This window comes from Miniopterus schreibersii, assembly GCF_964146895.1.
Source record: "Miniopterus schreibersii genome assembly, chromosome: 16".
In the NCBI taxonomy this organism is placed as follows: Eukaryota; Metazoa; Chordata; class Mammalia; order Chiroptera; family Miniopteridae; genus Miniopterus; species Miniopterus schreibersii.
This window is the reverse complement of record NC_138116.1, coordinates 20,000,400-20,025,547: the sequence shown is the minus strand read 5'-3', so window position 1 is coordinate 20,025,547 and position 25,148 is coordinate 20,000,400. Positions and strand designations below refer to the sequence as shown.

At 46.2% G+C, this 25,148-nt stretch overlaps 2 protein-coding genes and 1 long non-coding RNA gene across 4 annotated transcripts in view; 1 reads left to right on the top strand and 2 right to left on the bottom strand.

The window, feature by feature from the left end:
• SCRN2 (secernin 2) overlaps positions 1 to 25,148 on the bottom strand; it is a 116,863-nt gene that overhangs the window by 48,320 nt on the left and 43,395 nt on the right. The window lies entirely within an intron of this gene.
• Positions 459 to 25,148, bottom strand: part of LOC308569239 — a 29,955-nt gene continuing 5,265 nt past the window's right edge. For both annotated transcript variants that reach the window (XR_014000587.1, XR_014000588.1), the window contains 4 exons: positions 18,157 to 18,282; positions 10,731 to 10,926; positions 2,778 to 3,011; positions 459 to 2,685 (listed from right to left, as the gene is read on the bottom strand). This is a non-coding gene — a long non-coding RNA (uncharacterized lncRNA). The remainder of the gene's footprint in view (positions 2,686 to 2,777; positions 3,012 to 10,730; positions 10,927 to 18,156; positions 18,283 to 25,148) is intronic.
• On the top strand, positions 1,861 to 25,148 carry SP2 (Sp2 transcription factor). Its single transcript, XM_081162858.1, has 7 exons — positions 1,861 to 1,915; positions 15,273 to 15,349; positions 16,110 to 17,084; positions 21,210 to 21,522; positions 22,678 to 22,852; positions 23,061 to 23,254; positions 23,927 to 25,148. The coding sequence occupies exons 1-7, from the start codon at positions 1,909 to 1,911 to the stop codon at positions 24,025 to 24,027; spliced, it is 1,842 nt and encodes a 613-aa protein (XP_081018984.1). The 5' UTR covers positions 1,861 to 1,908; the 3' UTR covers positions 24,028 to 25,148.

The following is a 25,148-nucleotide window of genomic DNA, read 5'->3' as shown; positions in this document are numbered from 1 at the left end:
GACGTGAAAATAAGTGTGCAATTTACTCACACTTGTGCCAACAATTGTTCAGAGAAGGAAAAAGCTATGGCTGGGTGGGAGTTTGGTGTTCAGACTTTGAGCAGAGTCTTGAAGGATGTGTAGGAGTTTACCAAAAGAAAGGAAGGATTAGGTAGGAAGGGAAATAGTAGAGAGAAACATTAAGTTTAGTTCAGGAACTGTAATATTTCTTTGAGGCAAAAGGAGAGGATCTGAAGGAGGTAAATGGGGTGCGGGAGGGAGATAAAGCATGACACACCAGAAAAGAGCGTGAAGGACTTTGCCTAAAAAGTGGAAGTTTGCGCTTTTTACCCAGAAAGGAGTACAGGGCCAATGGAGGATCTTAGAGCAGTGCTATCTTTCTAAAGGCTTGTTTTTCAAAGGCTAAGGCTGAGAGAAGGAGACTGGAAGAGACTATTAACACTTATTCAGCAATTTCTGTGTACTGGGCATTCTGCTCAGTATTTTATATTATTTTTATCACATCAATCCTTTATGAGTGTTTTTCAAACTTCCAGGAAAGAAAGAAAAGGACAGAGAAAAAGAAAGGAAAGAGATAGGACAGGATTTAAAATACCAGGGAGAAAGTATTGTTTGGGAACTTTGTTATACACTCTCATAGGAGTATGATTGTACCGGAGGCAAATATATTTCTCACTGTGGGTTATGGTTTAAAAAAAAAAAAAAAAAAGGGAAAGCCACTATTCTAGTGTAGGTGTGATTAATTAGCCTCATTTTACAGGTGAGGACACAGGCTGAGTTTTGGTCTCCCGCCTCTTTGCAAGTGGGATGGCAAGTTTCCAACCAAGGCCGGTAGGAGGTCCGAGTGGATTCCTTCCCGCTAATGCGAGGCAGCCTTCCCAAGTTACATGTCTACAGAAAAGACCTGGGAGAAAAGATAAACTTACTTGGGTATAACCTGTGAAGTGCTTTATTTACTCACAGCACCTCTTTCGAAGAGGGAAGCGGGGCAGCTCTGTCCACGCGGGGCGCTGGTTGGGAAGCGTATTCCAGGAGCGCCCCGGGGGTGCAGAATCGGATTGAGAGGCGGCCCCGGGAATCTACTTCTAGAGAGCTTCAGGTGATTCTGATGCCCACGTTTGGGGACCGTCAGGTAGAGGGTCGCTGCAATAACTAGTGAGGATCACAGGGGCTTGAACTGAGACGTGAAAAGAATTCCCTCTCAGGAGTTATGTAGCCCCAACTCCCGCATTGTATCCAATGCCTCGTGTTACAAAACAAAGTTGCCTGGGAGCTCATTTCCTTCTCCTGAGGCGATAAGGGGCGAGGGACTAAATAAAAGGCTGGTGGCTTTCCACTCACCGGGAATGGGATTGAGTGGCCGAAGAGCAGGGCTCCCCTGCTACACCACGGCGACACTGGACTGAGGCGTAATTTATACGCTATTTACGGGACTTTTCAGGGCCTCACCCTGAGGACTTGTGATTGGCTTTAGGGCAGATCTATCACTCATCCTCTGGGTTAGAGGTGGGTGGAAGGTCAACCACGACCAATACAAAACCACTCCTCAGCTAGGCCCCGCCCCATCCAGCTTCCTGTTGCTGTCCATCAACCACCTCGTGGGTGGGACTTTGTTTCCCTCCAGTTGGCTGGCGAACATGTCGTTCACTCTTCAGTAGACTTCCGGTTGGTGCCTTCTACCGTCCATCAGTTACATTTCATAGGTCTATTGGCCAAACCAACGTCGCTCTAGATACCTCTCTTTGATTGGTTAACAGTGCTGTCGGTCCCCAATGTACAGCACTTTTATTGGTGAACGCTGCCGTCGCTCGGGCGGTGGCGGGCTCCGGGATTGGCGGGTGCAGGGCGGGCGGTGTCAGGCTCTCGGTGGCGGCGGAGGCGGCGGAGGCCAGGGAGGAAGATGTCGTAATGAGCGGTGGGTCCTGGCCGCTGCCGGCGGGGTCTTCCTGGCCCCCAAGGGTCGGGAAGACGGGCAGAGGCCGCAGGGAGGGGGAACTGGGGCCGGGGGTTGCCCACTGGGGCCGGGCCTGGCGCCGGGGCCCGGCTCCGGGAGGGGCGGGGGAGGGAGCATTCCCGCCCGGAGGAGGAGCGGGGCTGGCCAGCCGGGCGGAGGCACCCGGAAGGGGGCGTTCGACTCCCCGCCTCCTCGGAGCCCGCTGGGCGGGAGGGCAGCGCTTCCGGGGGCTGGGGAGAGGAGCGGGCACCTGGGGCCGACCGAGCACCCCCTTCGCCTGGTCGCCTACCCCCCGCCAAGCGCTATCCGGCCCGTAGATATTGCTCGGGCCTGCTCCGAGGAAGCGGCCGATGGCCCTCCGCGATTGCGCTGTTGGGAGTACGCTCATGCACTCTAACTCTAGGTGCCCACCAGCAATTCAGGGACACCCGAGTGCAGCGAGGGAAAAGGGAATGCTTGACATTTAGACGGCGCCAACCACATGGGCAGTGCTGGGTATAGAAGCCGACATAGTTACCAGTGTATCCCAATTGAGAGATGGTGTCAGGACCCGAGGGCACTCCCGAGGCAGATGACCTCTCGCCTTAGACCGAGGAGGCAAAACCTTTTAAGTGTTCCTTCACTTGGATCCTTGAGCCTCCAGCTAAACATCTGCAAAAACTGAGACGTTTAAGAACTTGGTGACAGAGCTAGCCTGTGAATCTGCTGAATCCAAAAGGCCAGGCACAAACCTAAGGAATGAACAAAAGAAATAAAACAAAATGGATACTTTCTTCCACCACACCTCCATCGCATTGTTGACTTACGAATCTCAGCTTCTTACCCGTGCTTCTTGGCATATGTTCCCAGTGGCTTTATAATTTTAGTTGAAAAGGAACTGTGTCTTTGCGCAGTTGAGAAACCTGCCTTCATTGCATTCCTTGGTTTTGATTCCAATATGCTGTCTTGTTTAATTGTTTCTTGATCCAGAGGGACTTAGTCTGGCTTTTCTCAGTGCACATTTTCCCCGAACTTTTTTTCTTCTGAGGTTACTTCTTGCTCACTTATGTGTTGTTTCCTAGAAAAAGGGAGGGAAGAGCCAGGAGATCTACTTTAAGCAATGAATTGGTCCATGTCCTCTATTACAGGGATTTCATTGCAGATAGAAGGGTGATGACTATTTTAAGGTACACTGGCATGCACTGTCTGAAACTCACATGCTGTACCCCAGAAGGCATTAAGTATCACAGTGGAGGGCTAAGTGTTGAGTTGGTATTTTGTGTAAGACTTTTAGGGCTAGAAAGTTTAGGGTGTTGGCCAGCTCACAGAGAGGCTGTGAAAGGAATGATGGTGGATCCACACCATAGTAGTAATTTTGATTAATGACACAAAGAAACCTGTTGTCTGCGATAATGAATATAACTGCAGTGACTTGTTTTTTAATTGTGTGATGAAGGGGGCTAATCTGTCATACAACCTATCAATTGGGCTGATGATGTCAGTGTTCCAGTGGCTTCTAACAGGCATTAATACCTGTTGAAAATGGATGCTCATTGGGACAATTCTAGTTTTTCCACTTGGTTGTACAGAGGCTTAACCTCTTTGTTGAAAAGCAGCAACAAGAAAGAAAACCTGTTCGGACATATATGAACCCCCTGAGCCAGGCTGTTAAAGACACAGTCTTTGCTAAGGAGACCCAGGTAGCATTAGTTCATAATCATATCCTGACTACCCATCTGGGAGAACTGGCTCCAGGAGCAGAGTTTGGCATCACTGCTAATAGCACATAGATTTTTTTCTGTCAGATTCTATTAAAGTTTGGGCCTTTGGAGACCTGTCAGAGGAGAGAAGCTGTAAGAAAATTTTAGCAAATGTCTGAGTAGTTCATTTTGGTATCTTGGCGTTGAACTTCCTAGTTCTGTTGATTAACAGCAGCCTTTTGGAGAAGTTGCAGGGTTCCTTGTAGCCTGAACAATCCTTTGCCAATAATTCTTAAGCTGCTTTAAGCAAGTCTTGCCCAGCTAGGGCCCTGTGAAGACATTCTAAGCTTGTTGCAGCCAACCAATACACCCTGGTATTGACAGGTTCAGCAATTTTCTAGACCTTGCTCAGCTCCATTTCTGTGATGGAAATGTAGTATTATCTTGTAGGACTTATCTTCACTCCTCTGTTCTCTGAATATGCACAAATTAGAAGCCTTACTTCCAAATATTGAAAAACTTAGGAATTATTTTAGAGGGGGTGGGCAATGGCCATGGAATAAAATGCAGAGAAACACTGCTTTAAAGGGTGTGTAGAGTATTAGAAAATTTAGAGGTAGAGTTGTGTGAACACTTTGGAGTTTAAACAATTACATGGTCCAGTCTGAAGCCTTGTGGACCACAAACTTGGAGTAAAATCTATTTGGAGAAGCTCCAATACTTGCTTATGAGTTAATTGGATCATAGTGTCCCTTTGAGATTTGTGAACTTCCCCAAAAGTTTGAAATCAGGAACACTTGATCTACATGCTGGACCAAACCACTACAAGCTGGGCTGAGAAATGGACATCATTATGGAATGCATTTGTTGATGTTTTTGCTTGTTTGGTTTTTGCTTTGCTTTTGTTTTAGATCCACATGCAACTCCTTGACTTCTAGGCCTGTTGAAGGAGGTGGGGGGAAAGCGTTCTTTCTTTCTTCATAGAGCCAGTGCTTAAATCTTTATATTTCTGAAATGCAGTTGAAAGTCTCTCTCTTAAGAAGTTCTTCCGCAATTACGAGCAGGTCCTTTTTTGGCTGGCTGCATTTTCTTACGAGACCTCAGGGTGGGGAGGTCTCACTTTTCTGTTAATCATCTACTGGAGCTGGGGGGAAAGAAGGTAAAAACTTGGGGCATTACTAATTGAAGGACATTGTCGGCCTAAGTAGGAAAGTGATTAGAGATTACCCGTGAGGAGATGCTCCCAGGTTGTATTGGTGGATTTGTTCCAGTTGACAGGATTCCAAAATGGAAAACTGATTTTTCTACTGCTGAAGAAAGAGCCCAGGAGCAGGCTCAGAGACAGCACTCACAGCCTGGGGAAGCCACGGCTTCCACTGCGTGTCTAGGAAGCGCTCTTTTCAGATGCTCTGAGGTCTCCACTGGCACAGGGAATTACTCTACTTCTCATCAGGGTGGGCTTCAGCTGGCATGCTCTGCTCAGAAGCGAGAGAGTATGAAGGGGCTAAATGCCCAATTTAAATGTTTCTCGGTTTATCCCCTGTGCATAGGTCTGAGCAGTGCTGAGGTGTCAGGGCTGTTTGTGTCACAGAAAGAGCATGCTTACAGACCCAGCTGTTTGAATCTTTCGGACATTTCATTCCTTAGCTACAGTTTGTTGCCACATCAGAGTTGCATGCTGTACCTAGTCACAAGCCCCAGAACATCGCAATGCAGAGGTTTAGCGTGGGTGCCTGTTGTCGTTTTTGACTCTAAGGGCTCTGAGATGCCAGTTTGTCCCTAGGCTGTTAGGTGGCCTGTTTCATCTCAGCCACGGGGTGAAAATGGCTCAGGGACCAGTAGGCACTGGCCTGCACATTTCCAAATGTCCTCTTTCTAGAGCTGCTTCTTTGAGGCATTTGTCACCTCTCCTATGGGACTTGGTGGAATGACAAAGCAGCCTCTCTGGAGAGTGTGAGTAGGGAATAGGAAAGAGACAGCAGGTGGGCAGAGTGATTGGAAGTGGAATATTTTGCTCCAGGTCAATGTCTAATTGGAAGTCTCAGATTAACCTAAAAACAGATGAAAACATTTCCCCGCCTTCAAAAAGGTAATTGGTAAGCCAGCCCTTTCTTCCCAGGGGAAATGAAGTCACCTCTCATTTCTGAAGCTGATCCTAGCCCAGGATTGACTCACAAATAAATGTGCCAAAGCAGAGAAAGCATGTGTTTTTACATAATGATACTCTTTAGGGGGAAAATATATTTTGGGTTCTTTTTTTCCTCCTGTTTTCCAAGCCAGAATCCTGAGGCCCAGTATCCTTTGCACCATTTCCTGGGACTGCTTCTATCAGATTGAAGAGTTCTGACCATTCCCTGCTGCCCTGTGTTCTCCCTCACTTCTCCAGAATCCCTTCCAGCATGCAGACTGTGACCCAGGCATATGCAAACTAGCTAATGACAGTCACATATTGGGGAGAGGAATTCACGGTGGAGACAGACAAGAGGTATTCCTATAGGAGGTACCCTCGTAACCTTAACTTACTTGGAAAAGAACTTCCCCCCACTATATGTTAATTGAAAGAAGCATTGAAATGTAGTGCCTGGTGTGTGGTGGCAATGAGGCGTGTGCTTTGCAATATTTGTCCAGGAGCAGGACTGGACTGTGCTAGCCCACGCACAGGCACTCATGCTGTGTGAGCTGACTGGTGGGGTTGAGAGTTCCATCTGGGACTGGATCAGCTAGGCTGACCTAGTGAGCAGATCCCAGCTGAGTGCCAGGATTTGCAAATCTATAGGTTTGTCCTTTGGTTCTTAAGCTCCATGTAGGCTCTCCCACTCTGCAGTGTCCAGGATTCATTCATTTTTCCATTCAACAAATATATATTAAGTACCTGCTGTGTGCCAGGTAGGGAGGTACATCAGTGGGTGAGGCAGAGAGAAGTCTATGCCTTTAGGAAGCCTGTATCTTAGTGGGATACAATAAATAAGTTAACTAATAGATTTGAGACAAGAGAAGTGCTAAGGAGAAAAACAGAAGACAGGAAGAATGTGGGAGGTGCAGTTTATATAGGGCGGCCAGGGAAGGTCACCCTGAGAATGACATTTGAGTAAAACTGTGAAGGAGGGGAGAGACTGAGCCATGCTCATTCTGGGGTGAGGGGCAGAGGGCGAGAACATAAGCAGAGAGAACAGCAAGTGCAAAGGCCCTGCCTGAGAAGGGGCCATATCTAGCATGTTCAGGAACAGTAGGGAGGCCCTCATGGCTGAAGCAGTGATAGGTTAGAGAGGTCATGGGAGACAAGTCACTTTGGCTCCTTTGAATGGGAGATGGGATGCTATCGGAGGGCTATGAGCAGAGGAATAACGTCATAATTTAAGTTTGATAGGTTTCACTGGACCCATGTTGAGAATAGACTTAACAGGGACCAGGTCAAAAGCCCAGCTAGGAAGAAGGCTTTCACAGTTACACAGGCGAAGAGATGATGGGGACCTGAACCTGGGTGATAGAGGTGGTAATGAAAACAATCAGATTCTGAATATATTTTGAAGGTAGAACCAAAAGTGTTTGCTGACGCAAATGCAAAGTGTGGGGGGAAAAAGAAGGGTCCAGGATGACTCCCAACACTTTAGGGCTGAGCAGCTGGAGGAAGAGAGTATCAATTCACTGCAGTGGGGAAGTTAGACAGAGACACAGAGTTAGAGAGATATCAGTAGCCCTGATTGGGGCTAGTTAGATTTGAGGTGCTTATTAATACATCCAAGTGGAGACTTCAGTAGGTATTCGGACATACAAATTTGAAAATAAAAATTTGGGAGTTGTCATTATGTAGAATGTGTATGTTAAATAGGTTTTTAAAACTATGAGACTAGATGAAATCACCCAGGAAATATGTGTAAACTGAAGAAAAACAGATCTGAAGACTGAGCCCTGGGGCAGCCCAACCATTTGGAATTTGAGAGGGAGGGGAGGGCCCAGCAAAGAGGTAGCCAGAGAGGTAGGAGGCCAAAATGGCAAGTGTGTCCTCAAGCCAAGTGAAGAAATGTTTCAAGGAGGAAGAGGGGTCAACTGCCAGATTAACACACAAGATATGAGATCTAAGAATTAACCATTAGATTTAGCAAGGTGGAGGTCACTGGTGATGTGAGCAGTTTTTGTGGTATGGATGGAGCAGGGGCAACATGGTTGGAGCAGGTTCAAGAAAGACTGGCAGGAGAGAAATTAGGAACAGTAAATACTCTTGCAAGGAGTTTTTCTTGGGGGGAAGAAAGAGAAATAATAGATCTTAGCTAATGAAGGGGATTTTCTTGATGAAATTGTGGATAAACATCAGGGTCATGGGCTGAGGCTGGGGTCAAGTTAGGAGCAGGGAAGACTGGATGGCTTGGTAAAGTGTCTGGGTGGAGACAAGATCTCCATTCTTTATTTGCCTTCCTCCTTTGTCCTGTACCATTAGCAAGGCATCACTCATTGTTGTTCATATTCAATGAAAGTCAAAGAAATTCCTTTTATTGTTATAGAGCTCTTTTCTATGGTTATTGTGATTGCTGGAGATTTGTTTCTCAGAAATACTCTGTGCAGTTTGGAGTCATTCACAAGCTGCCCATTTGTCAGCTCCCTTTGAGGTCCGACTTTGTTCTCTAAAACCAGCCTGGCTTGCTTTTCCCTTACCAGCTCTGAATTCTTCCAGGCTAGGCAACTGGGAAAGAGTAGGCTTAGAAACTGTTTTGTTGGCTTTAGGCCCAGCTAAGCTGACCAAAATAGACAGCAGAAGGACTGTTTGTGCAGAGTGAAATTCCTCCAGGAGAAATACCATAGCAGGAGGCCAAGAAAGCCATAGCTGGGATAGTAGGAACCTGAGGCAAAAAAAAAAAAAAAAAAAAAGAAAAGCTGAGTACCCACAAGGCCTGGCTATGGAGTTTGAGCCAAGTTCTCTCTCAGAGGGAAAAGAGCTTCGTAAAGCCTACTGTCTTGTTTCTTTGGGCCCTTTTTCTCTCTCATTCCCCGTGTCTCAAGTGAAAGACTAGTGGAACAGCCCCTAATCCGATGGTCAGAGCTTTGGGGTCCCTCAGGCCTCTTCCTGTTATGCAGTGCTCCCTGTGTCAGCCCGTGGAAAGACCCCCAGGACAAAGACACCCTCCCTCCTGGGTGGTGGGGGAAGTGCTGTGAAGGGTCCCTGCTGCCTGTACACTAGCACATGCAGGAGCACTTGCCCCATACCTGTAGGGGTGGGAGGGAAGAGGAAAGTTTTACCCCGAGTAAGTAAGTTATAAGTGAGCTCTGAAGGAGGACTGGAGATAGACAAATGGAAGAGAGAATGCTTGGGCTCCAGATGATAGAGGGCATGTTACAGTTCCAGAAATGGAGAAAACTGGTGTGCTATTAGGAAAGTTGGAGGGCAAGAGATAAAGGAGAGGTAGAGGGCGAGGGCGGGGGCAGTTGTTTAGGCCTCTATAAGCTTATCATAAGACCACTGGAAGCTCTTTAAGGGTTTAATCAGGGGAGTGGCTAGATGGAATTTGCATTATAAAATGATTCTGACCAGCCCTAGCCAGCTTGGCTCTGTGGTTAGAGCATCAGTCTGTGGACTAAGGGGTCTCAGGTTTGATTCCCCCCAAGATGAGTAGATGTTAGCTAGTAAGAGAGAAGAAAGAGCTCTAAACAAGGAAAGGGCAGCAGCGGAGATGAAGGCTCTTCAAGGATCTGGAGGAAGGCCCCTGGTGCCAGGGCATTTGAAAGCTGGGAGAGAATGGGCAAAGGTGACAGCTCAGTGTTGGAAGTTCGGTGGGCAGCCCAAGTGGAAGGCCCACACAGGGCTGGATGTACTGGTCTGCACTGGGAGGAGAGACCTAGGAGTCGTCAGCCTATGGAGGGTACCTGAAGCCAGAGAAACATCAGTATTTAAGGTGCGTGAAAGGAAGAGGAACCCATAAGGGAAAGAGGTGACCAGAGAGGTAGGAGAAAATCCATGAGGTTTTCAAGGAGGTGGGAATGGTCAAGAACTGAAGAAGGTCTCTTAGATTTAGTAGTGGGAAGGTCCTTGGTTACTTGCACAAGGCCAGAGAGCTGGGGTGAAAGTGCCAATGCCCCTGCTAGGGAAATCAACAAGTGAGAAATGAGGGGGACTAGCAGGTTTGGCCAAGGAGGGAGGAAGAGAAGGCTGTACTTGGAGGGGACGGAGGTGGAGATGAAGGATCTATCTGTACGTCAAGAGCTGAGATACTCGGGATGCTTTTCTGCTGGTTTTAGAATTAAACTGGCTTTTCCAGTATAAGGAAAGGAAAGACAGGTGTGGTCCCATCAGGCACTGGACGCCTTGTTTGATGTCCTTGGAAGTTTTTCTTGAAGCCTAAGAGAGCTGCTATTGCTTGTATAGTAAATCACTGTAAAACTTCACCAGCCAAGGGACTCTGTAGGGAAAGTTTTATCCAACCTGAATGATAGAACTCTGAAAGAAATGACACCTTCTCTTTCAGGAGTATGCAATAATCCCACTTACCAGTGTTGCTAAATGTAGGTTTCAGTGATGTAAAATGCTGTTAAAAGCAAATGGTACAGCCCTGGCCAGTATGGCTCAGTTGGAGCATTGTCCAGTACACTGAAGAGTTGAGGGTTTGGTCCCCATTTGGGGTGCGTACAGGAAGGCAACCAATTGATGTTTCCCTCTCCTCCCCCTCCTCTCTCTCTTCCCCTCTCTCTAAAAAAATCAATAAGCATATCCTCGGGTAAGGATTAAAAAAAAGGTATAATTAAAATGGTGGAAGTGGTATAAAACAATTACATGACTGCGTAAGAGTCCTTTTGCAGTCTTCATACAACTATTTAGCCTCGCTTTGAATGATATGAAGGAAAACACAATTTATGTCCAAATTACACATTTTAAATATAAGGTTCCAATTAATGAGGTTCTAAAGTACTTTCATCAGAGTCTTGTAGTTACATATCTAAGCCATTTCTTAACCACTTCTCATTTCCAAACACCAACTGAAAATGCTTCTCTTTTCCCTTTTATGGTTAATCTCAGGATATAATTCTGCAGTGGCAGGGAGATAGATCGGTCTTTGTTTTGGTTGCCCAGGGGCCACAAAACTCTGAGTGATCCTAGGAGAGATACTTACAAACATTGGTTTGCAATCTAGCGGAGTATCTCAAGAGCCAGCTGGGGAGGAAAATGAAACCAAACTGAAATGGTGCAACGTCAAGCACCAGCAATCTGCAGCTTGCTTCAGTAGATTCTGCTGTAGCTTCCTAACTGAAGGCTCACTCGGAGCCCAGCCAAATCTCCAAACAGTTTTGAGTCCAGGGTAATAATGACTGCAGAGGGAGAGAGGGAGATGGGAAAGGGAGATGAGTAAGAAGCTCTAGGCCAGTTTTCATTTTGTTTGCGCTCCGTCCTGTTCTGATGTCCTTCCGTTTCATAACTGAACATGTCTCAGGGAGAGTCATTTACCAATCTTAGCTAAGTGAACCTGAGCCCAGGGCGCCTCCTGGGAAAGCCTCTGCCTTCCTTTCCCAGCTCTGTGAGCAACTAACTCATCTGTGTGTTTATCAGTAACATGGTCTGAGAATTATAAAAATCTTAAAGGCAATTCAGTCCAACTTACCACCGCATCAGACAGCCAGTCTCTGACAGACACACATTCTGCCTCTGGCTAAATGGTTCCAGAGAAGGGAGAACATTACTTCAAAAGGCAACTGATTCCATCTTTTGAAAGTTTTCCCTCTTAATCTGAAATCTGCCTTCTTGAAATTTCCTCCCTGAAGTCTTGATTCCACCCTTGAACCCACAATGGAATAAATACCCTGGTGGATATTGCTACTCGGATATCCTGGTCACAACAGTTACTGCTCTCCTCTGAACCAGCTCCCATTGCAAATCCACCTTTCAAAATGTCCCTCAGAATGAAACTTGACACTCAGATGTGTCCCAAGTGTGCAGAACACACTAGGACTATTATTTTTCTTCTATGATTGAACTTCAGGAAATGCAGTCCAAGATTGCAATAGCTTTTTTGGCGACCACATCTAGATTCTCTTGGCGCCTGTTTAGCTTTGAGTTAAAACCACTGGGGCTTTTTCACATGAGACTCACTGTGACTCTGCCTGCCTGCCTGCCTGTATACATGTGACTTTTAAAAAAAATCTTAAGTGCAGAATTTATTCAACTTCAAAGTTTAAACCACCATTTATTGATTACCCACTATGTGCTTAATGCTTTTCATATCAATTGTTGACACTTACTGGAATCCCATGAGGATGACTACTTGTGTCTCACAGATGGTGCAGTGGGACTGAGAGAAATATCTCAGCCTCCCCACTGATGACCAGCACAGTATAAATTCTCATTTAGGTCTGGAGCCTAATACACCTACCAGTTTTTTAAGAGCTCTTTGAACCCTAATACTTACACCCATTGTATTTACAGTCCTTCTTGGTCTTGTGGCATCTCCAACTTGAATGAGCCTACTAGGTGGCTGCACAGCTTCCCAAAGTTGGGAGGTGGTTAGACTACTCTAAAGCCGCATTTTCCAGCCTCCAGGGCACAAAACCAATTTGGTGAGTCACAACCAGCATTTAAAAATATGACCCCTGGCCATATGGCTCAGTTGGTTGGATCGTCATTCCGTATACCAAAAGGTGATGGGTTTGATTCCCAGTCTAGGACACATACCCAGGTTGTGGGTTTGACCCTGGGTAGGGGGCATGCAGGAGGCAGCTGATCTCGATGTTTCTCTCCCTCCCTTTTTCTCAAAACCAATTTTTAAAATGGTTTAAAAATAAATAAAAATATGAAATAGAGTAGAAAAATATCAAAGTCCATCACATGTAGTAAGGCAGATTTTGTTTCTGGAAACTCTTATTGCATGAGCACAGGACAGGGAAGTGTGTGGGTGTATGTGTGGGTATGTGCGTGTGCACTGGGTCTTGATGTAAGTTGTTTTTATAGCTGTGGTTCATGGTCTGAATAGTTTGAGCACTGCTCTAGAGAAAAGATGTTTTTGAGTCAACTTAGGTTGTTTTCATTATAATGCTACAACTTAATTATGTACACACACAAAGCTGTGTATCAACTCATTGATCTAGCTCCTATAAAATTAATTAAATAACTACCAAAAAGCCAGTAAAATTCAAACCAACGTCATCATTCTGGGAGGACAACATTAGTTTGAACCTGAATCGCTGCTGTCAGCATAAGCACAGCACAGACTTGACACCTTGGGCTCCTTGACTTCCGCACGCCCACCCTTCAGTGTCTAGTGCAGAGAGACACAGTCCGCCCACGCTTCTGAGGAGCTGTCATTCCTCATGTTGCACAAGTGTATCTTGAGTTAAACGTGCAGAATTAAGTTGTCTTAATTAGCCCACGCAGTTAGAATGGTGCCACTTGGCACTAATGTAATTGTAAACACACACATAGGCCCTGAAATGTGCAAATCTGGGGTAAGCAACAGTCACCCAGATCTATAGTATTTGTTCATTTTTAAAAAGATCTTCACAGTGAAAACAAGAATAAAACATTTTGGTAGAGAAAGCATGTGCCTCCAAGGAGAAGCCTGCAGACCGTGGTCCTGGTACCTCATCCCTAGTTTAAGGCAGCCTGGTTGACCTTGCAGCAGCAAACTCTAGACAGCATGGATCTCAGCACTTAGGTGAGGCATGTTTAGCTTAGCCACCAAACTAGACCACTGTCCTGCATGCAGTATCTTCCCTTCTTGTTCATAAGAATATTATAAAAATTTCCGTTAGATGCCTTGTTGAAAGAAAATGTGCAGTGTATACCAGTTTCCTGATGTATCCAGCTCAAACCCTATAAAACAGATTTGTTCAGATTGACGTTTTTTGCAACACTATGCTTATTCCTTATGATTACTGCTTCCTTACGTCAGAAATTGTAGTGCTGTTCAATCATTTGTTCTAGGGTTTTGCCAAGAATCAGTGTCTAATATTTCAGGATCTACCTCTACTCTGGGTTTTGCCCAGAGCTGCCCTCTGCCTCCTCACTCATTTTATAAGTGTGCTACAAAGTCTCCCCTGTCAGGGAGAGATCCATGCTGCCTGGAGTGCAGTTTGTGGGGCCTTATGGCCTGGAAACCATTTAAGGCATTGGTGTGCCTTACTAGTCCATCACCTGTCCTAGATTCTGTCCCCCATTCACCTTTTCTTTATCTTTTCCCATTTGAGAATCTTTCTCCCAAAGAGAGAAGCCAGAGGCCAGCCAAAATTGAATGGTACAACTTTCTCCCCAATCTCTATCCTCTGGGTCTCAACAGATACCCAGCAGGGGCTCAAAGCCTGAGCCATTCTCCCTTTTTGAGTCTCTGAAGTAATTAATACCCTTCCCGAAATCTACTTTCTAAAGGTTTAGGATACAAGTCAGACTCTACCCAGTTTCCCTTTATTGATTTCAGAGAGAGGAAGGGAGAGGGGGAGAGATAGAAGCATCAATAATGAGTCATTGATCAGCTGCCTCCTGCACGCCCCCCACCGGGAATTGAACTGAGATCTCCTGGATCATAGGTCAATGCTCAACCACTGAGCCACGCCGGCCGGGCCCAGTGTCCTTTTTTCTTAATTATTTATGAACTATAAGATGACTTAGATTCTTCCCCCCCCAATTCTCATGATTTCCATTTTACCTATTTTATATTTATCTTAGATCAGACTTAAGTTCAGAGTAGAAATTCCCTTCATTACTTCCTTAACGTTCTTTATTTTCCTTTATTTAAAAAAAGTACAATAGAGTATATTTATTGTGAGAAAATGACAAGACAGAAACACAAGGAGAAAAATTCTTTAAGTCAGGCAAGATCCAACTACCACGAGATAATGGCTTCTAACACTTTAGCATTTTAAGACTTTTTCCTGCTATATTCATACATTGAAATATATACACATTTAAACAAAAATAGAATTTATTCTATTTTCATTCTCATTATATTCAGTGATTAGCTTCCTACTCTTGGTGATACCTATGAGGCCAACTAGGTGATACCTAGTATGGGGCCATACCTTTTGTCTTATGTGAAAGTATAAATTCACATAAAGCAATTCCCTCTATGCTATAGATCAGTACCTGGACCGTTGGGCCTTTGTGGTGAAGGTTCAGCATAAAGCACCCAAGACTTTCTCATGGAGTGGGTGTGTCCTTGTCAGGGATCCTGACTGCGCAAAGCTTCTCTCCCAGGCTAGCTTGGCATCGGGCTACAGCAGCAGTGAGCAGCAAGCTTGGGTTAGAGCTGGAGTATTGGTTGGGGGAAGGGGGCTTCCCCACCCATCATATAGGGGTTGCAGCCTAGCTAGGGAGAGTCAGCAGTGCCCCTCAGAGAGGGCTCCATAGGGGGCACGGTTATGGAAGCTACTCTTGGTATAATCTCACTCAGCATCTTCGTGTTTTCTCAGGCTTTGTGATGGCTGGAGGGGAAAGTCTGGGGAAGGCAGGACCAGCTGTCCTCACGGCCTTGGATGGCTGAGTCTGAGGAGAGAAGGTCATCTGCTGAAAAAGATGTAGGATTGCTCAGCTTGAATGGGGTTAGTGTGGGGAAAGGTCGTTAGCCTCTCTTGGAGAAGCATCAGCAAATAGAGACAAAAAGAAAATCTGAGACAAGTGGGTTTGGGTTCTTTTTGGGCATTTTGGGCATTGCTTTCTTTTCTTCCAACAGATCCACAGACCAGCATGGCCGCCACTGCTGCTGTCAGTCCCAGTGACTACCTGCAGCCCGCTGCCTCCACTACCCAGGTGAGCATGCAGTGGGCTCCGAGTGTGGGGGCTGCATCAGCCTGGAGGGACTCACTGAAGCTGCCATTCAACCACAGCAGCACTCACTATAACTACCCCAGGACATGAGACCAGGGAAGGTTCAGTTATCACTGTTTCTGAACTAAGAACCCATGGCCACTAACCTAGGTGCCACAGTTGGGTCAGGGGCGAAAAGCAGGATTAAACTCAAGGTCTCTTCCACCAGACTCCACTGACCAGATAAGGAAAATAGAGTCTCTGTCCCCATAACCCAGAGACTTTCCTTGTAGCCTCCAAAGAGCAGCCTTCCCTGGTCAATGAAGTCACATCCCATGCACTAAAAAACACTTTACCAGAGGGTTTATTCTTGTTGCTCCCCCCTTTCCCTCCCTCCCTTCCTTAGTTGAGGAATCAGAGATCCCTTAATCCCTGTGGCAAGCCAATGGAACTCCATCTAGGAGCTCAGGGTGGTTCTCTGTCCCTGTTAAAAACAAGGCCAGTGGGGAGTAAGTGGTCCCTGTCATGGGGTGCTTCTGGGGTACTCCTTCCTGAGAAAGGCATTTCCCACCCTTTCTCCCTTAATTACTCAGTGGAGAAACCAGCAGGGACGACAGGATCACTGCAGGAGGAGGATGCTGGCACCCTGCCTGCCACAGAAGTGGGCAGGAGCCTGCCAAAAGGAGAGGGTCAAAACGGGCAGAGGGTAGCTGGGCTGCAGGCCCTCACCTCTCACTCCTTTTCTTCACTTGGTTTTTTGCAGGACTCCCAGCCATCTCCCTTAGCCCTGCTTGCTGCAACATGTAGCAAAATTGGGCCTCCAGCTGTTGAGGCTGCTGTGACCCCTCCTGCTCCCCCCCAGCCCACTCCACGGAAACTTGTCCCTATCAAACCTGCCCCTCTCCCTCTCAGCCCTGGCAAGAATAGCTTTGGAATCTTGTCATCCAAAGGAAACATACTTCAGATTCAAGGGTCACAGCTGAGTGCATCTTATCCTGGGGGTCAGCTGGTGTTTGCCATCCAGAATCCCACCGTGATCAACAAAGGGACCCGATCAAATGCCAACATCCAGTACCAGGCAGTCTCTCAGATTCAGGCAAGCAGTGGCCAGACCATCCAAGTACAGCCCAATCTCACCAACCAGATCCAGATCATCCCTGGCACCAACCAAGCCATCATCACCCCCTCACCATCCGGTCACAAGCCTGTCCCCATCAAGCCAGCCCCTGTCCAGAAGTCGGGTACAACTACCACCCCCGTGCAGAGCGGGGCCAACGTGGTGAAGCTGACAGGTGGGGGTGGCAACGTGACACTGACTCTGCCTGTCAACAACCTTATGAACACCAGCGACACCGGGGCCTCCACTCAGCTCCTCACAGAGAGCCCTCCCATCCCGCTGTCCAAGACTAACAAGAAAGCCAGGAAGAAGAGTCTTCCAGCCTCTCAGCCCTCTGTGGCCGTGGCTGAGCAGGTGGAGACGGTGCTGATTGAGACCACAGCGGACAACATCATCCAAGCAGGAAACAACCTGCTCATTGTTCAGAGCCCCGGTGGGGGCCAGCCGGCTGTGGTGCAGCAGGTCCAGGTGGTGCCCCCCAAGGCCGAGCAGCAGCAGGTGGTGCAGATCCCCCAGCAGGCCCTGAGAGTGGTGCAGGCGGCATCTGCCACCCTCCCCACTGTCCCCCAGAAGCCCTCCCAGAACTTTCAGATCCAGGCGGTTGAGCCAGCGTCTACTCAGGTACTACACACACCCTCTGCACTCTCTTTCTCTCCTCTTTAGCACTAACTGGGTAGCAATCCATCCCACTCAGCTTGCCTTCAAAGATGCTGCTGATGCATCTCCTGATTTGATCTGAACGTTCGGAGTCAGTATCGTTTGGGGTGGGCAGTAAGTGGCCACTTCTGCCTGACAAATGGGTTCTCTTCAGTTCATAAGGCCAAGTACAGCTTATCTGTAGAAATCAGATGAAACATACCTATTTGGCCCACTTTTTCTTTATGGATGTCTTTTAGGGGGCAGATACCTACTTTTTAATAATAATGTTTATTTTTTATTATAGAATTACATATTCAGAATGGTAGCAAGAATAAAAAAATTCCAGTCAGAACCATAGAATTTGCTATAAAGTTAGACAGTGAGAAAAATGCTGGTCATTGTTAGGAAAAAAATTGGAAGAGCAGCCTAGCTTGAGAGCAGGAACATTTAGGCTAGTCATCCGGGATGTTAACTTCAATAAGAATGCTCTCATTTTTTGGCATTTATTGAGATGCTCTAATACTCTGGAATCTACTTGGCTCTGTGAGGCAGGTTTTATTTATTGTGTATGCCTACGAAATGCTAAAGATTATGCCTGTGTTGCAGATGGAGAACCTGGAACTCAGGGAAGTTATAAGGTATTCAGATCTCATTGTGCATAGATGATAAGAGCCAGGATTCAATTCAAATTTCAAACCCCAAACTCTTTTCCATTTTCCACCTTGACTCATTGTGTCTTATGTGTGGCAGGTGCTACAATTAAAATTGAAGATGAGAATTTTTTTTTTTTAATATAAAAAAACCAGCTCCTGTCATTGAGGAATTCATAATGTCTTCTTTAGAGAGAACTGAGGCATCACAGTGAGTAACAGTAGGAAGTAGAGTAATCTGCTGGGTAGAGAAGTGCCCTTGAGTTTGAGCTGTGGACATGGAAGTTAATGGGAGCCTGCCCTCAAATGCCTCCTCCCTTCTGGCATAGTATGTATTTTCAAGTGATTTTTCTCTAAATTGTTTACTTATTACAATACCTGTGAGGTTCCATTATCAAACCTACCTTACAGGTGAAGAACTGGGTGGAGATACCCTCACAGGTGCGCATATCCTCAGCAGTGCCTCTCCTTCCTTTCCTGAGGTTCCATATCTTGAGATTGATGGAGGCAGGGCTCAAACCCAGGTCTTCCTAAGGAGATAATCATATATACGCAGAAAAGTTTAGGTACAACATTATTTGTCTTTTTTTTTTTTTTAATTGATTATTGATTTTAGGGAGGAGAGAGGGGAGAGAGAGGGGGCGGGGAGAGAGAAACAGTGATCTGAGAGAGAGACATCAATCAGTTGCTTCCTGTTTGAGCACTGACCAGGGCTCAAACCCACAACCTGAGTATGTTCCCTGACGGGGAACTGAATCTGCAACCTTCAGATGCATGGGACAATGCTCCAGTCAACTGAGCCACACTAGCCAGGGCCAACATTCTTTCTTAATGACCACATAGTTTTCCATTATCCCGAGGTACTGTCTATTATACAACTAATACACTGTTAACTATATCTAGGCTGTTTCCAACCTTAGAGCAAAATAAATTCCTAAAAGTGAGTCAAAGGATATGCACATTTTTTAAAAATATATTGTTTTCTGTATGAGAGATTATCAGTCCTTGGCCCTCAGGTCAAATCTGGCTCTCCTGTCTGTTTTTGTAAATAAAGTTTAAGACATGCCCATTTGTGCAGCATTTGTACTACAAGGCAGAGACTCTTGGCCTGCAAAGCCTAAAAATATTTACTATTGCCCTTTATAGAAAAAGTTTGCTGATCCCTGCTCTACATTATGAACAAAAAGTTCTAGTAACAGAAACTTCAGATACACAGAAAATAGCAGTGATTTGCAAAAGGGCACATACCAGAAAACTAGAAGTGAAATTTGTGTTTATTAGGAGATGACATGAGATTTGTTTGCTTGCTTTTAACTGAAAAACATAGCCCTAAATAATTCAGGATTCAAAAATAACCCATTCACAACCACAGCAGGATTTTTTTTTACAAAGAACTTTTCCCCTGAATCATTTGAGCATAAGTTGCCACCAAATGCTTTATAGAAAGTGTGCAGTTCTTACAAGGACATTCTACATAACAATAATACAACCATCAAATGTAGGAAATTAAGAGTGGGTGAAACACACTAATGTCTAATTCAGAGATCCCATTTAGGTCTCACCACTTGCCCTAATAATTCCTTTGTGGCAAAAAGTTTTCATCCGGCATCACACATTGCATTTCGTTGTCACGTCTCCTTAGTCTCTTTTGATCTGAAACACTGCCTCAGTCTTTACTCGACTATTTTGAAGGCTACAGGCCATTTATTTTACAGAATTTCTTCAGTTTAGGTATGTGTGATGTTCCCAAAGACTAGATGCAGGTTGTGCTCTCTTTTTTTGCAGGAATATCACACTTTGTGTAAATACCCTATTCCTCATCAGACTTTTGCCCACTTGTTTTGGTGTCTTTTGCTGTGATAGATTTTAAAATTTAACTTTTTACTTTAGAATAAGTTTATATTTATAGAAAGGTTGCAACATTAGTACAGTATGCCTGTCACCTGGCTTCCCCCATTGTTAAACATCTTACATCACCAGGGTACATTTGTCAAAACTAAGCAACTGACATTGGTACATTACTGTTAATTAAACTCCAGACTTGATTTGGATGTTACTGGGTTTCTATTGATGTCCTCTTTCTGTTCCAGGATCTTGTCCAGATACCACACTGCACCTAGTGGGCTTGTCTCCCCAGATCCCTTCAGTCTGTTAGTTTCTCAGTCTTTGTTTTTCATGATCTTGACAGTCTTGAGGCCCATGGGTCATTATCCTGTAGCATGTCCCCCAGTCTGGGGTTATGGGTTTTTGGAAAGAATACTAACTACAAAGGTGAAACGCCCCTCTCATCACATTATTTGAGGGGTACATGATCACACGACACCCCTGATGTCAACCTTTGTCACTTGGTTAAGGTGGTATTTGCCAGGTTTCTTCACTGTAAATTGTTACTTTTCCCTTTCTCTGTCCTTTGGAAGCTAGTCCCCAAGTCTCCCACCTTCCCTTCCTTTCTACATCCTGGAAGGGAAAGTATCTACATAATTATTTGGAATTCTCTAAGGAAGATTTCTTTCTTTTCTACTTATTTCTTTATTCAATGCTTTACTTTTATCAGTAGGGACTCATGTACTTTTATATTTTGGGCTATAATTCAATACTACATTATTTTTGGTGCTCACATTGTTCCAGCCTTGGCCATTTAGAGCTCTTTAGGTTGGCTCCTTATCCCTGTGACATACTCTCCTCCTCCTCTTTTTCTCTCAGTCAATTTTATTAGATATTCACATACCATAAAATTCACCTTTTTAAAGTGTACAACTCAAGGGTTTTTAGCATATTCACAAAGTTGTGCAACCACCCCCACTATCTAATTGTAGAACATTTCTTCACCCCAAAAGAAACCCTCCTTTAACGGTCACCCCATTTCCCCTCCTCTCACCCCTGGCACCCATGTTCTGTCTTCATGGATTTGTATATTCTGCACATGTCATGTAAATGGAACCATACAATAGATGATCTCTTGCAACTGGCGTCTTTCACTCAGTGTAATGTTTCCCTCCAGAAAGCCTAGACTACCCTACACTCCCACTCCTAACGTTAGAGTGAGTGCCTGTTTCCCTGCTGTCTCACCAACAATACGCAATATATTTTATTTTTCCATTTTTGCCAGTCTGAATTGGAGAAAAACTATTTTGCTCCAAAGTAAGAAAAGAGCTGTTTTCATTCATTTGATGGTGATTGCATCTTTTGTGAGGTCATCATTTAGTTGCCTTCTGATTCTCCAGTTCTGCCATTTGGCAGTTCTGTTTTTCCATGCTAAGTAAATTAGATGTTTGGTTTCAAATCAACGTGCCAGCTTAGCACGGATGTAGGTTTGGGCTAGTCAGAGAAGACTTGGGCAGACAGAGAAGCACTCCCACTTCTCACTTGGGCAGGGAGATGACACTGCACTCGCTGAAAGGTGCTGGGAGCGCAGTCTCTCCTGGGATACTGACTTTTTCTCTCTGGTCCCTCCCAGGTCTACATCCGTACGCCTTCCGGTGAGGTGCAGACGGTCCTTGTCCAGGACAGCCCCCCAGCAACAGCTGCAACCACATCTACCACCACTTGTAGCAGCCCTGCACCCCGCGCTCCCCATCCGAGCGGGACCAGCAAAAAACACTCAGCTGCAATTCTCCGGAAAGAGCGTCCCCTGCCAAAGATCGCCCCCGCTGGTAGCATCATCAGCCTGAATGCAGCCCAGCTGGCGGCTGCGGCCCAGGCCATGCAGACCATCAACATCAACGGTGTCCAAGTCCAGGGTGTGCCTGTCACCATCACCAACACTGGCGGTGAGGGCGTGGGTAGTGAGCCTGCATACCCCACGTGGGAACTGTGGACTAGCCCTGTGGTTCCCAGTAACAGCAGTGAGGATACTGCCTCACACTTGCCTCATCACTTCCAACTTAAAAGCACGTCTACTTGGTCCTTACAGTAGCCCTGTGAGACAGTTTAATATGCATGTTGGCCCCACCTGACAGCTGAAGACTTTGAATATGGTGGAGAAAATAACATATACTCAGGGAAACTCTTCAGCTAACACACAAATGCAGATTCATATGGTGCAGACCAAAGACAGATCTCCAAGGGAGGCCCTGGGTAAAGAGACTTGAAGGAAGGCTTCCAAAACGAGGAAAGCCTTGAGTTAAGGTTGGAAGGAAAGAAGAGAGCCTTTGGCAGTGGGAATGGCTTGTGCTGCACTTCAGCTGAGTGGGAATATTTGGTAGTATTTATAGTATGAAAGCAGCAGCCTTGCAAATCATCAAAGGAACATTGTAACTACCTCTCAAAATGGTTCCTTGCCTTGCCTTCTTTAGCTGGGTGAGGGGCCCTTTTCAGGGTAGTGGCACTTTAACACCAGCAATAGGTCAGCAACACTCCCCTGCTTTGAAAGGCTTTATGCAAGTCCTAAAGGACTTAATTTTTTCCAAAGCCCTTAGAACTGTTTTCTTACTCTTATTTATAACAGTTCCTGGAGGCTTTCCTTAGAGTTGGTATCTCACAAGGGCCCAAGGCTGGAGGAAATTCTGGAAGAAACACTCCTCAAGACAACCCAAGACAAGACCCTTCCCAATTGAAATATGTGGGCAGCATCTGAAAGCAGATTCGGCCTGTGTGGTATAGTGGTTCAGTGCACTGACTGAAAACTGCCCAGGTTCAGATCTGAGCTCTACCGCTTATTAGCTATGTGCCCTTGATATGTTATTGAGCCTCAGTTTCTTCAACTGTGAAAAGAGGATAATAGTACCTGTTTCATAGGATTGTGAAGGTTGAAGGACTTAATACACTTAAGGCCTCTAAAATGGTATCTGGCATGTAACAGGCTCTCGAAAGTATTAGCTGCTATGGTTATCCTTACCACGTGCAGAAGGAAAGAAGGGTGTCAGCTCCCTGCTCTGCCCCTTCAGGCTTCCTCACCCTGAACCATGCCCTCCTACTCCCCACAGGGCAGCAACAGCTGACGGTACAGAATGTTTCTGGAAACAACCTGACTATCAGTGGGCTGAGCCCCACTCAGATCCAGCTGCAGATGGAGCAGGCCCTGTCTGGAGAGGCCCAGCCCGGGGAGAAGCGGCGCCGCATGGCCTGCACGTGTCCCAACTGCAAGGATGGGGACAAGAGGTAATTGGAGCCAGACTGGCAGCCTGGCACATGCCCTGTTCCCCAAGTGCCTTCCTGGGACACAAATTGAGAGGATAAGGTAGGGCTCCACACCACCTCACCTCCTCACCTCGCCTGTGCTTTCTGACCTGACCCCACATCCTATCCTGCCCCCATCTGTCTCCTTCACTCCTTTTCCCTGTCCCTCGTCCCCATTCTCCAATCCCAGGTCTGGAGAGCAGGGCAAGAAGAAGCATGTATGCCATATCCCCGACTGTGGCAAGACTTTCCGGAAGACATCCTTGCTGCGGGCCCACGTGCGCCTGCACACCGGCGAGCGGCCCTTTGTCTGCAACTGGTTCTTCTGTGGAAAGAGGTTCACACGGAGTGACGAACTCCAGCGGCACGCCCGCACCCACACAGGTCTGTTCCCTTTCCCCAGTGCCACACTGCCACCCAGACAGCTTCTCACCCCCCTCCCCTGGCAGGCTTGTACCCACACAGGTCTGCCCCCAGCCTCTCCCCCACCCCCCACTCCATTGCCCTCAGTGACATCAGATTCCAATTCCTAGCCCTGCCAGAGAACTGCCACTCTTGTTAGACTGTTTTCTCAGGGGTCCAAGCCTACCCAGGAAATGCTTTCAAGCCATTCCTTTATCAGTGTTCCCCAAAGCGATGCCATTTGCTTTATGCAGGCTTGATGATTTCTGCTATAGCGAATGAGTTATTTGCCAGGCACTGTATTGTGCACTTTACAGATCGACTAATTTAATCCTCACAACAACTCTATGGGGAAGGTGCTTTGATTATGCCCATTTTACTGAGGCATGGAGAGGTGGCTAGGTCATGCAGCTAGTGACTGGTGGAGCCGGGTTCAGCTGCAGGCCCGCTGGCTCCCCAATCCTTTTAATTGCTATCCCATACTGCCTTTTCCACTTTTATTTCCTGAGTGATTTTCCTGAAATTGTTTCACTATTTTTATTCATTTATATCCAATCACTATTATTTTTGATGTCATGTGTGCTTCTCCTTTTTGGGGGCCAGGATAGTGTCTGTGAATGGGCTTTGTGAGTAATGGGCATCTCCTCTTCCCAGGGGACAAACGCTTCGAGTGTGCCCAGTGTCAGAAGCGCTTCATGAGGAGTGACCACCTCACCAAACATTACAAGACCCACCTGGTCACGAAGAATTTGTAAGGCCCACTGAGGCGGGAAGCCCTGAAGATGCAATCCCCCTGGTGTCCTGCCTGGGCCCCTGGTGGAAAGGAGGCCCATGGCTGCCCTGGACCCACCCTCACTCCTCCCTCCTGTTTTGCAACTGTCCTCACAGGAAGGGGGTTTGCTGCCCCATGCTCACCTCCTTCTGAAGCCCCTTGGCTCTGCCCTGGCCCTTCCCTGTCACCAGACCGTGGACACTGGCTCTGCCCAATGAGACGTTCTAAACCAGGACGAGTGGGAACCTTTATTTCCAAAGGAAAAACATGAATTTCACTCCATCGAGGAGCAAAGTGAGCCCCCTCACCCCCCCAACACTGCCGGAGTTGCATCATTGTGCCATGCCCCTCTCTCTTGCACCTCCCTGGCCCCCCAGCCACCCTTGATGCCCCAGGCCCTGCACCCAGGGCACCACTGGCATCCACCACCTGAGAGGCTCAAGGGGCCGCCTCCACTCCACATGCCCCAGCCCCGCTACAACTCTTCTCCAGCACATTCCAACTTTCTATTTAAAAATAAAGCTACCCACGGACTCCCTCATCCCTTTTTCTATGGAGAACGTTGCCTTATACTCTACTTCAGATAATGAACACTGTGTATTGTGTGTGCTTTAAAAGTTTTATTTAATTGCTCCCTTCTTCCTGTCCTTGTTACTCACCTCCCCCATGCCTGCTTTCAGTTTAGGGTTTTGGGGGGCAATGATGAGCATATGGATTTTTTTTCTCACTAGCAATTCCTTTTCTAAATGACACAGCATTTCAATTCAAATCTGGATTCAGATAAAAACAACTTCACATCCTGAACCTTTCCGTTCTCCCTTCATCTCACCCACCCCTACCGGCCCAAGCTCTAGTTATGTACAGTGTATATTGTATAATAGACAATTGTGTCTACTACATGTTTAAAAACATATTGCTTGTTATTTTTGAGGCTTTTAAATTAAACAAAATACAACTTTATTTTTAGTTGTAACTGCTTGAGGTATGTTTTATGATTGACAGATTTGTTATCCTTTATTAACAATGTACTTCTGTTGTTCAGCAGTGGGCTGACAAAAATTTTTTCTTGCTAATAAATTTAGTTGCCTGAGGCAAAATCTGCAA

Bases quoted from the DNA above. Each gene is read 5' to 3' on its own strand.
- SP2 (XM_081162858.1), top strand. The intron at 15,350-16,109 runs GTGAGCATGCAG...GGTTTTTTGCAG, and splicing joins CCGCTGCCTCCACTACCCAG to GACTCCCAGCCATCTCCCTT. The intron at 21,523-22,677 runs GTGAGGGCGTGG...TACTCCCCACAG, and splicing joins CACCATCACCAACACTGGCG to GGCAGCAACAGCTGACGGTA.